Source organism: Cervus canadensis, chromosome 6 (genome assembly GCF_019320065.1).
Source record: "Cervus canadensis isolate Bull #8, Minnesota chromosome 6, ASM1932006v1, whole genome shotgun sequence".
NCBI classification, from domain to species: Eukaryota; Metazoa; Chordata; class Mammalia; order Artiodactyla; family Cervidae; genus Cervus; species Cervus canadensis.
Window position 1 is genome coordinate 7,986,003 of NC_057391.1, and position 11,488 is coordinate 7,997,490.

The 11,488-nt window shown below is 48.5% G+C and overlaps 1 protein-coding gene across 1 annotated transcript; it reads right to left on the minus strand.

Moving 5' to 3' along the window:
• Positions 1-351: 351 nt before the first annotated feature.
• On the minus strand, positions 352-9,973 carry LOC122444021 (orthopedia homeobox). The gene is made up of 3 exons (XM_043472825.1): positions 9,769-9,973; positions 8,049-8,458; positions 352-2,407 (listed from the first exon to the last, which is right to left on the minus strand). Exons 1-3 carry the CDS (start codon positions 9,803-9,805, stop codon positions 1,877-1,879), a joined length of 978 nt encoding a protein of 325 aa, XP_043328760.1. The 5' UTR covers positions 9,806-9,973; the 3' UTR covers positions 352-1,876.
• Between the last annotated feature and the right edge of the window lie 1,515 nt (positions 9,974-11,488).

Below are 11,488 nucleotides of genomic sequence, written 5' to 3' on the forward strand. Positions count from 1 at the left end.
GCGTGAGGCGATCGCCGGGCCGCTTCTCACTTCCGGCCTGCGTACCCGGGGACTGCAGGCTAGGCCTGGCGGCGGGGACGCTGTATCCGTGCGTCCTGTAGGGTGCGGTGCGGCCTGGGAACTGAACCCAAGCACACCGAAGGGCGGACGAGTCCCAGACGCGGGGATCCCGGCAACTGAGAACCTCTTAGAAAAGTTCTCTTCCCTTCCCCCCACGAGACCCTTCTGTCATTCAAACTCACACCAAAACCCATCTTTCTCCGTATCACATACTGAAAATGATTTTATTTTATCCATTTACATTTAACTTGATATAAACTTGTTCGGAAAAGTCAAATAATATGCTTTATATTAGCTCAAACATTTATTAAGAAAACCAAATTCCATAAATAAGCACAGACAATAAGTTAAAACATATCACAAATTGACCAGTATGTAACAAGAATGCTTTATCTACACAAAACATCCTATTTCACATGTTTGTTCATTCTTCGAAAGCGCTTCTGTTCTCTGGGTTTGGATTTGACCAGCACATGCAGAAAGAGCTGATTGCGTTTCTCTGTACAAAGTTGCAGGGTTGTAGATGCCTGAGTGCACCCTTCGGCAGCCGGCAGGGGCCAGGGCAGAGGCCGAGGGGCACGAAGAACGACAGGACGACCACAAAACAACCTAGGGCACAGAGCAGCGCGAGGAGAGAGAAACGGAGAAAAGGAAGCAAACAAAGCCCAGCCCTGGAGGATCCAGAAAAAATGATGTGGCTTCTGCTTTTACAAAAGGAAAATTTTCTTACATGTTTCTTTTACTCTTTCTCATAAAGACATTTATCAAAATGGGTAAGCTCACCTCTTCATCACATGACTGCTTTAGTTTACTCCAGCCACCCAATCCACTAGACATGTTCCTCCTGAGAAGCCTTCTCTCAATACCCTCACACAGTTGTACTTAAGAGAATAAAAGTAAGATAAAACAAAAACGTTCTCTTGCAAGCCAATACAGGGCTGCATGGATGTGACCGGATGGACAAGGCAAGGAACGGATGGTGGGAGAAGAAAGAAAGGATTTCGGTGCAAGAATACAGGGATAAATCAAATTGTAATCAGTTAGGCCCTCAGATGAGGCGGTTGGTAGTAGATGCTTGTCCTCCTTTTAGACAAAAATCCTAACATTGTGCTGTCCCTTGAACACGTCCGTGTGTGACCTAGGTGCACTGTGTATGAGTGTGCGCGCGCGCGTGTGTAGTGTCTGAGAGTGAGCGAGAGTGCGAGTGTGTGTGTTTCTGCCCACAAACCAGTCCATTGGTGTCTGATTTCAGATCCTGAGTCTACTCCCTGCTAAGTAAAATGGCGGGAAGGATGCTTTCGGCAGGGCGCGGGAGGGGGGCCGTGGGGCGCGGGGCGCGAAGGGTCCCGGGGCGAGGCGCGGGGCCAGGGGGCCGCAGGCGTCGTGGAGAAGGTGGGGGTGGGAATGCCGCCAGTCGGAAGGCCAGGCGGAGGGCGCGAGCCGGGAGGCGGCGGGGCGCGGGCAAGCGTGGGCCGGGCGCTCGCGACAGGGCGGAGGGAGGGGCCAGGTGAGGCTGCCGGGCGCGGAGGGGAGGGTGCGGGGAGCGGAGTCAGGCGGGAGGGAGGCCCCTTGGGCCGAGGCTTGGGGTCGAGCCCGGGACGGTGGAGGACGGAGGGAAGGAAGGGCCGGACGAGAGGTGGTGGAGCCCGGGCGGGGAGGGAGCAGGGCCCCGGAGCTGGGGCCGCGGCGGGAGAGCGGGGCAGGGCGCCCGGACGAGGGCCGGGGCAGGGAGCGGGGGGCCGGGGCGCGCGCCGCCGGGGCCTCGGGGCGGACCGGGGGGCGGTGCCGGGGGCGGAGCGGGCCGGGCGCGGCGGCATTAAGTGAAGCTCATGGAGACTGTGTGCTCTAGCGCCTTGCGGCGGAGGGAGGCGATGCTCGTGCCCCGCCACACGTCGCTGCTGTCCGGGGAGCTGCAGAGCTGGGGCGAGCCGGAGACGTTGCTGGGGCCGGGGAGGGAGGCGGGCACCATGCCGGGGAAGGCGGGCTGGTAGAGGTGGGACTGCAGCCCCGCGCCGTTGGAGCCCGCCAAGCTGTTGGACAGGCCCATGGAGTTGGGCGGCGGCCCGGCTGCCAGGCTGCACTGGGACAGCGACTGCGCCATGGCTTGCTGCCGGCCCAGCGCCGGCGGCAGCGGCAGCTGCGACACGCCCGGCATGGCGGCCGCCGCCCAGCGGGTGTCGTTGGCATGGAAAGAGCACAGGCTGTCGCCCATGGCGGCGGCGGCGGCAGCGGCAGCCGACGGGAACTGGGGCAGGCCTGGCGTGGGCAGCAGCGTGCCCGGCGCGCGGAACACGTTGGTGGTCTTCTTGCGCTTCTTCCACTTAGCGCGCCGGTTCTGGAACCAGACCTGGAGCGGACGGGGGTGGGGAGACACACAGGGCGCTGTTAGCCCGCGGCCCGGCCAGGCGCGTCGGGGGCCCGAGCCCGAGAAACCCGCGGCAGGTCCACCCCCTCGGCCCCAGGCCGAACACGTGCCATCGGCCCGGCGCGCCCCCACACGCAGCCGGGGACCCTGGTTCTCCACCAGCCCTAGGCAACCGGCGCCCCGGGCCTCCCCCGGGCGCCAGCTCCAGGATCCTGAGTGACCGTGCCCGGGGAGCACTTACACACCGTGCGGACGAGACACCGTACGCAGCATCCACCACGCCCCTGCGCGCCCGCACATTCTGCCAGCCGCTTAGACGCACTGGTCTGCAGGCAGGCGTCTTGTCAAACCTGGACCCACAGGTGTACAAATGAAGATAAACATGTGTACCCGTGTGGCCTAATAGCGTGCCTATAACAATGATGGGGTATAGAATTTTCAGAAAGGCTGGAAATTTGGAAATTGATGAAGAGCTGTGGATGACAAAGACGGTTTCAAAATCGAAAGACAAAAGAAAACCCCTAACGCCACGGATGACGGAGCGGAGAGCTTAACATAGTGATCCATGTGGGAAAGCAAGCGCCACTGAGCGAGTGTAGCTTGGGTCACCACAGTGACTTCTGATTCGGAGCAACTGGTACTACTGCCACAAGTCCGTGCCTGCTGCTGAAGCCCCTCTAAGGGTACTTTATCTGGGTTGTGCAGCTGTGCTGGAACCAGCTAGAGCCCTAAGCCTCAGCGCTTTCAAATCTATTACCTCCAAGAATTTACTGAGGATCCCAAATAACAAAGCCTCCAGGTCCCTCAACTCCCCCCCACCGCCAACCCCGCCTCGTTTTATCTATAAATTAAAAGCAAATTTTCTGACCACTACAAGCCAAAGGAAGTCCAATTTAAAGCTCACACTACCTATGAATCAAATTTAATTTTGCTCAGACAAACCCAGATGTCTTTTTAAAAGAGATGCGTTTGATAAAATATACTCCAAATGAAAATAATCTTCCTATTAGTTTTTCCTTAACAGTGGACCCTGGAAGTTCAGACTTTATAAGACAAATTTGCCTGTGAATGTCAAATTCACTACCACAGAGGAAGGAAAGGTTCTTCCCAAAAGATATCAAGTAAACTGCCTGACCAAGAAAACTTCCCCTCACCCCATGTTTAAATTTGATTTTTTTTTTTAAGCCAGCATGTCTATTTGGCAGGCTTACAGTTCAACATATAGTCAGCTGGAGGTTTACTATGCATAAATATAAATGATGTGGGACACAGCTTAGGTACTGATTGAATTTTCTCATAATTTAATTTGGTCAATGCAACTTGACCACCGTTTAGGTCATGTGTTAATCCAAACTATTTAGTGTTTATTCTGCAAACTAGAGTATCACAAGTATGGGAGTACCTGACCCCCTTTCCCAGTAAACCAGTTATACACACCCAAGCCAGTGGAGCTACACTCTTCATTTACCAATATGAACAGCCCTGCAATCTAGAATTCTCTTCAGCCTTTGGGCTGGCCCTGGCTTTTCTACCACACATGCACCCACCCATCACCCACCACTTTATCTCTTTCTGGTTTCTACCTCATTTTCCATGTTTTTGCCTACTGTAGTGTCCAGATTGGGTAAAGATGCAGGCTCCTTTCCCTGCTAACGCCCCTTGAGCTGGTGGCGCAGTGGATTAATGAGGCAGCAGGGCCCTAGATAGAGACTGGGATCAATGTGGCAGCAGGCCGAGGATTGAGCTGTTAGCGGAGAGTAACCCACAGGAGCCCAGGAAAGCACCTCGAGGAGACGGACTGCCACAGGTCACTTCGCATCATCCATCCAAGACTGTACCTAGACAGGACGGCTTCTGTGACCAAAATGGTCCCCACACCTCACATTCTGCACCCAGATATATTTCGAAAGGTATCTATAAATTAAAGACCGGTTCCCAGCACCCTGCAAATGTCAGCGAATTCTGAAATGTTTGACTGTTTGTGGTGGGCAGGTGTGGAGAGTGGGAAAAGAAACAGAAGAAAGGGGGGAGGAATTGCCCAGAAGAATCTCAGTAGAAAACATGCCTGCCAGCAAGATTTCTGAATCTCAGGCACAAGCGGAAAAGAACAGCTGTTGAAGAACTAAACATTGTAGAAATAATCGAAAAATTGTGCTCAATTATGTTTGAGGGTTAGTAGTCAAATGATGGCTACAAAATTTTTTATGTTTCATGGCTTACTGGGATTGGGAAAAAAATTCTGCATGGGGTCTGAGCACCTCCGTTCCAAGCTATGATGCATATGTTTTTAAAATGTGAATGTTTCCACTTGAAAACTAGAGCATGACGGATTAAAATGCAGGTAAAACCTAAGGGAGATTTTGAGAATGCACAGATGACAACTCCAGGAAATATATTAACCGCAACCACAGCCAACTTTGTACTCAGTTTGAAATGCAGCTCTTCTCAGAAGATGCTTAATACAACAGTGAGAATCTAATGGAGGTTGGAATTTAAAAACCCACTTTCATGATATCTGCTGTTACAGTAATATAGACATACTGTAAATGTATTTTAAAATATATAGCCCGTTTAATTCCCCACCTATAAATGGCTCAGAAATAGAGAAAGAGAGGAGAAAGAGAGAATATTACTTTTTTCCCCCCTCGAAGCAAACGCTTTATGAAGATCTCATTGGAATCCAGCAAATGATTAATGTGAAGATTTGGGAGGAAATCTGGGGAGCTGTATTAAAGCCTAGATCTCAGGTTCATTTCGATCAGCCAGCCGTGAACTCTGGGCCGAATTCATTACACTTTAATAGTGCTGGGAGAGGAAGAAAATGCAATTTCTCATTCCATTAGAAAACTAGAAAATACTCTCGGCTTGTCCCCCTATTAAGATGTGGCAGGTGACAGGGCCATTCTGGGGGACACGGTCAATGGAATTACAGCACATTATTTTTGTTCGTATAAAATATTGAAAGGCAAGCCTGACTGTGCAGAAGTTATTTCACTGATTTGGTTTTTATGTAAATAAAATATTGAAAGTTAATTAATCCGTGCTAGAGACTAATGATTATGCTTATTATATTGCATTTGATCGCGTAATTTGCATGATTCTCGCATTGCTGCTTAATAAGCCATTCCAGGTTATAAATAATTCTGAAATTGGTTTCTAATAATGGCATGCTATAAAAGGAATGGTTTTATTACACTAGCCAGAAAAGAGGAGTGATATCAGACATGGAATTGGCCTCCGTGTGAGTAGAGGTGCTTTAATAAATACTTAAAAGGATGATATATGGCAAATGTAGATAAAAATAAGTATATTGGATCATTTAGTCTAGAATCAAAAAGTATCTTTAAAAACATACAATTGCAATAAATTAAATGTTTAGATCATTTTTAATCAGTGCAGTAGCCCACGTACTGAAAAGAATTTGTGGCAATCTGTTAACTATAAAGAAAACTATGAAGTACTCATCATATAAGAACATAAACCAATTACTACTTAATTTGAATTTGGTCAAGGAGCAAAGACACAGTGAATTGTGAAGTAAATACATTTTACATAAATTATTTTTGCATTATATTACCTAATGTTAATCATTTTGAAATGTTAATTAAGAAGGTTATGTTGATCTGATTACTTTTTAAACTATGGAACATTATTTTTAAAAATATTGAAATTACCATTCTATTAAATTTTTCCTATCATCAGCATCAAGCTATTATCTTTGGTTGAACATTATGCTAGAACAATTAAAGTACTCTGTCTCTATTCTTCTTGATTATTCTTTTGTGTACTTCTCAAAAATAACTGTTTCCATTACATAGTTTGTGCTTTATTTCATTTATAACTTTTTATATTAAAAGAATCACTGCCGTTAACCTTTGGAAGACCTAATAAAGTTTAATAGACCTCGTTTTCTTTTTTCATAAAGTCAGTTGTCCAATTATATTTTATTTGTGATTCTAAGTTCTATTTTAATTCAAACTAATTACTAGGAAGCCTAGGTTAAACAACAGCATTTTAGTCCTTAAAAATTATTATATAGTATTTCTCTTGAGTGAAAAAAAATTATGAATTTTGAACTGACAGGATTTTAACAAGCCAGTACTATCATTAACAGTAATGAAAATATTGAAATTGTATATTTCTGTTAGGGTATGAACTCAATTTCAGATTTAAAAGAGGAGCAAGGTTTTTTTTAAAAAAGCTTAAGAGCATTAATAATATATATCTGCACAATGCAATTAACATGCCTCTGATGCTTAATTTCAATGGCCCATGGTTCAGGGCTTCCAGAGTTCACTAAAGAAACCACCCAGATTTACACTGAGTAAAAATGTTAATATAGTGTGTTATACTCTTTATTAACTTGACCACCTTAAGTCCCAATGACATTTATTTGCTGACTGTTTAAAACAGAAGGTTAGACAGTCTTTAAAACGCTGAATGGAGACAGAAAAATTCAACACTGGGATTATGAACACTTTTGACTTTTAGATTAAATATAAAGTAACTGAAACCTTTAAACTTTGATGTTTAAAATTTGTAAAACGGAGATCTTTAAAATTTTTGATAGCAGCTAGAGCTGAGATTGACACCCAGGATAAGGAACAGAAAAGACCCTATCGAAGACAGGCTAGGAAGGTTTTCAGCACCCTGGATAGCTCAAGTCTAACCGCCCCTCTTGGAATTTCACGTCCAGCACCTGTCCATAAAATATTTGATATAATGTTTTCATTCTTCTAAAAAGTGGAAAAAATCTGAGATTCATTGGACTTATACTTTCATACCCCAATTTTCATAGAATTTACAGGTGTGGTTTGTAAGTTATATATAATTTACAACTTGGAGGGTGGTTAGACTAGAACAAGGGGTCAGTAATGATTTTGTTTACTACTGGTCAGTCTTTTCTGACCTAAATGTCCTTTCTTCAAATCGGGCAGCTACACCAGAAAGCCCTTATCCCCCCCCCCACCACCCCCACACACACTGCCCAAGTTACTTTAGGGGAAACCAGGACTCATAGGCTGTGGGGGATCGCTCCAGCTGCCCCCAGCGCAATGGTAGGCCACCAGATTCAAAACCTTTATAAGCATCGAAGCTAGAGGGTACTTCGCCGGAGACCGGCAGGAGTGTGATATGCAGGAAAACCTGTAGATCTTTTCTGAAAGGCGCCCACTTCGCCTTATTTTCTCCTTTTTCGTGTTTTCTGTATTGTATGATGCATTCTCCCATTTATCCAGACACTTGACACAAACTCATTAGCGGGTAATGAAATACTTGTCTATAACGCGAGCTGGAGTGGAATTGCCCGCGGGGGGTTAGCCGCCTAGGAGACACGGAAGGTGGGAGACCTGGAGATTTCCTTCTAGGGAGGAAGGAAGAGACCTAGCAATCGAATGACGCCGGCTTCGCTTTGGAGGAGTTTCTGCGGAAATGTGGGTTATACTGGCAGGAGATGGGGGCACTGTCTGTCCATCGATGGGGCCAGTTCGCGGGCAGAGGAGCTAACTTCACCCAGGAAAGCTTAGCCCAGGATCCCTGTAAGGGAAGGAAAGACCCTGCTGCCTTCGCCTAATTCCTCCCACCCGCTGCTTGTCTTCTTCCCTGGCGCCCAAGCCCAGCGTACCTGCACTCGGGACTCGGTCAGCCCGATACGAAGGGCCAGCTCCTCGCGCATGAAGATGTCGGGGTAGTGAGTCTTGGCGAAGCTCCTCTCCAGCTCGTTGAGCTGGGCGGGGGTGAAGCGCGTCCGATGGCGCTTCTGCTTCTGTTGGCCCTGCTGCTGACCGGCTTGGCTGGGGTTCGGGCCGCCCTGGGGCCCCGGCTGCTTGTCCGGGTCCTTTGCGCTCACCGCCAGCGAGGCCGGCGTAGAGCCCACTGTGGTGATGTCCTCCCCGGGCAGCAGGGTGGCTCCCTCGACTGGGTCGGAGCTGGGCGCTAGGTCCCCCGGGTGGCCCCCGGGGTCAGAGCCACCTACGCCCAGCCTACACTTCACCGCCTCCCGGTGGCCCAGAAGCTCGGCGGCATCTTTCATACCTGAGGAGGCAAGGGGATGGCGGTCACTACTGCCCTGGCCATTCCAGGAGGGACTGTACGCCCCGCGTGGTCCTTTTCCAGCCCCGCGCTCGGCTCCCTCTGCGCCCACGGTCGCCCTCTGGAGCAGTATCCCGGGGTGCTCAGCCTGGGGCCCCAGGATCTGGACTGCCAGGTTGCAAGACCGTCTCCCGGCCTTTTCCCTTCTCTCCGCAGCGGAGTCCCTTAGTAAACAACACATGCTTTCGTCTCTCCCACAATGAAACACTCCTAGTCCCGGCAATGAAACATGCCTCGGAGACCCTTTCATGAACCGTACCCCCCGGCGTTCTAGGAACTCCAGAGCTTGTCCTAGAACCGAGCGGGGGGTGGGGGGAGGGGGGAAGAAAAGAAAGAAGGAAAATTAAACCGTTTCTCCATTGCTGCCCCACCTGCTCTTAGGCAGCCTGAGAACTCTACCTCCGACCCTCAGCCGATTCCCTCTCACTTTCGGAAGATGAATAAGTCGCCAAGCTTTCCACCCCCCGAAATCAACCCAAATCAGCTCCGCCTCCCCCTCAAATCAGAGAAAGTGTTTGGAAAATGGAGTCACATCCATCACCAAAGATTCCCAAACCGGAAACCCAGAGCCCAGTAACCCAGACAGCTTTAAGAAAACTCAAGTAAAGTCTCTAGACATAACAGTGAATCAAACTTTAGAGAATTCAACTTGTCTTTCCGGAGATATAAAAGGCACGTTCCTCTCAGCCATTGATTGGCAATGCCGAGTCCCTTTGCAGGCCGGATGCCTGCGAGGATGAATCTGGCTTTTCTCCTTTCTCAATGAGTACACTTAGTAAATTGCTTCTATTGCCGCGGCTTCTCCTTCAAGACTGAGTTTTACAAATTCAACCATACTTAGACGAGGAGGAGAAAGAGGTATGGGGAGAGAGAAAGAGAGGAAAAAAGAGAAGAAAGAAATCTGAAATTAAGGCAAACAGGAGGGGAAGAGAAGGGAAAAAAACGCCTCCAAACAAATTATCACGGGGTAGATCGCCCCCTTCAAAAAAATAAATAAATAACAATAATAAGGGGGAGGGAGGAAGTGAAAAAATAAGAAAAACAAAAAGTAACAACATCACCCAACTCCTTTGGATCTACATATTCCATAGATTTTTTTAAAGACGTTGTTAAATTAAATTAAACTTTAATGCAGCACAATTACTTTTAAAGAAATTAGTCCATTTAGGGCACATTAAGGTAAAATAAGGAACAAATTGACAATTTCCTGCCCGGGCTTCTCCTGGCTGCCCGGGCGAGAGGCGCGCACTCACCTAGCCTGGCGTCCAGGAGGTCGGCGTGAGACAGCATCGCGCACCGCTCCAGGGCGAAAGCTGTTCCCCCCCAAATTTTAGCGGCTTTAAGTTATTTAAAATAGATATAAGCTATAAGCTATACGATATAGATATATATAGATCACCTAAATGAAAGAAAATTCGGTTTGTGGTTAAAAAGGGGGCTTCTTGCATTATAATGTCCTTTAGAGAGACGGGGAGGTGCTTAACAGTTGAATGAACCCGTGAGCAGCTCGGCGAGGGGACCAATCAGGAGGGCAGCCTGCAAATGTCAGCGCCCGGAGAGTCCCCCGCTCCGCCCGCCCGCCCGCGCCCGCCCGCGGAGGCGGCGGCGGCAGCCCGGGCCGCTCCAGCCCCGAGCAGCTGCTAGAGCAGCGGCGGCCGCCGCGGCCTCGCTCTGGGCTTCTGGGCCCGACCTACGGTAGTTTTTCCCTGAGACTTTCTCCAGGCACACCTTTCCTTCTGGTCCCGCCCAGCTCGCTCCGAAGGCGCGGCTCTGTGTCTCTGAGCTAGGATCTTCCGGGGGGCAGAGGTAGGGCAGGGGAGACAGCAGGGCATGACCCCTTGGTGACCCGGGAGGAGCCCTGGCCTGCGCGCTGGGCAACAGTGCCAATCCGGAGCACCACAAGGGCACACCGCGCCCTCCAGACCGCGCCTAGACTTCGCGGCCGCCCAGCAGGCCTGCGCCTAGTGTCCAGACGCCCTGGCTGGGACCCCGGGCCTACAGAATCCCATCTTCGGGGCAAGGCTAGAGCGCATAGCAGTACTCGAATCCCCACCCCACCCCACCCCCCGCTGCTTCCAGGCCCCGAGGTCTGCTTCGTGGACCCGAGCGTGGTGTCTTTCTTGCACTTTACACCTCCTACGCCCGGCTCCAGCTCCTCAGCCAGCCCACGCTTGCATCCTGGCCCACAACCTGCTCCTTTGGACAAAGTTTCTAAGTTCAGTATGGTTCCCAACTCCACTTTAAGCTGTAAATAAAATTAAATGCTCTTTATTTTCCTCTCGAATATGTTAAACTACTTGAACAATTTAAAGTGCTTTGCACAAGTGAAGCGAACCATTTCTAATGTTCTGATTTTTCAGAGCCAGCCAACAACAAAGTTTAGATTAGTAATATATTTCTAACCAGAGTAATTTTCAAGATCATTAGGCATTTATGTAATTAGTGCCAAATCTATAAGCTTTTATTACTATTATTAGAGTAAAATCAGTATAAATTTGTACTAATTTACTACTGTTTAGACTTGGCTGTCAAGACCAGAGGTTCTTATTGTAAATGATAACTGAGGAAATTAAGTGCAAAATTCTGTACCATTTCTGATCTGCTCCTAAACAATCCGTTTCAATTGTATTTGTAGCAGAACATAATGCCCTTTTAAAGTTATTTGACTTGTATTTTTATTTGCAACACAAGAAAAATGCCCTCTTCCCAGGCACAATGAAAACTGATATTTACTACTCTCAACTTGATTAACATTGATTTTTAATTCGAGAGTGATGCAATTAAGATTATTCATTTAGTGCAAATAAAGCGTCCACAAAAGGGCGGCCCTATGAAGTCTGTTTTAAATAATACCGAGCAAATGGCTTTTTTTGTTCGCCGTCCAATTGACTTACACAAAACATTGGAAATGCTGCCTGAGAGCAGATGCGAGAGGACTTGTGTGTGTGTGTGTGTGTGTGTGTGTGTGTGTGC

Excerpts from the sequence above, each read along its gene's own strand:
- LOC122444021 (XM_043472825.1), bottom strand. The coding sequence starts at position 9,805 with ATGCTGTCTCACGCCGACCTCCTGGACGCCAGGCTAG. Across the intron at positions 8,459-9,768 it reads CCTCCTGGACGCCAGGCTAG|GTATGAAAGATGCCGCCGAG; the intron begins GTGAGTGCGCGC and ends TTGCCTCCTCAG. Across the intron at positions 2,408-8,048 it reads TGACCGAGTCCCGAGTGCAG|GTCTGGTTCCAGAACCGGCG; the intron begins GTACGCTGGGCT and ends CGTCCGCTCCAG.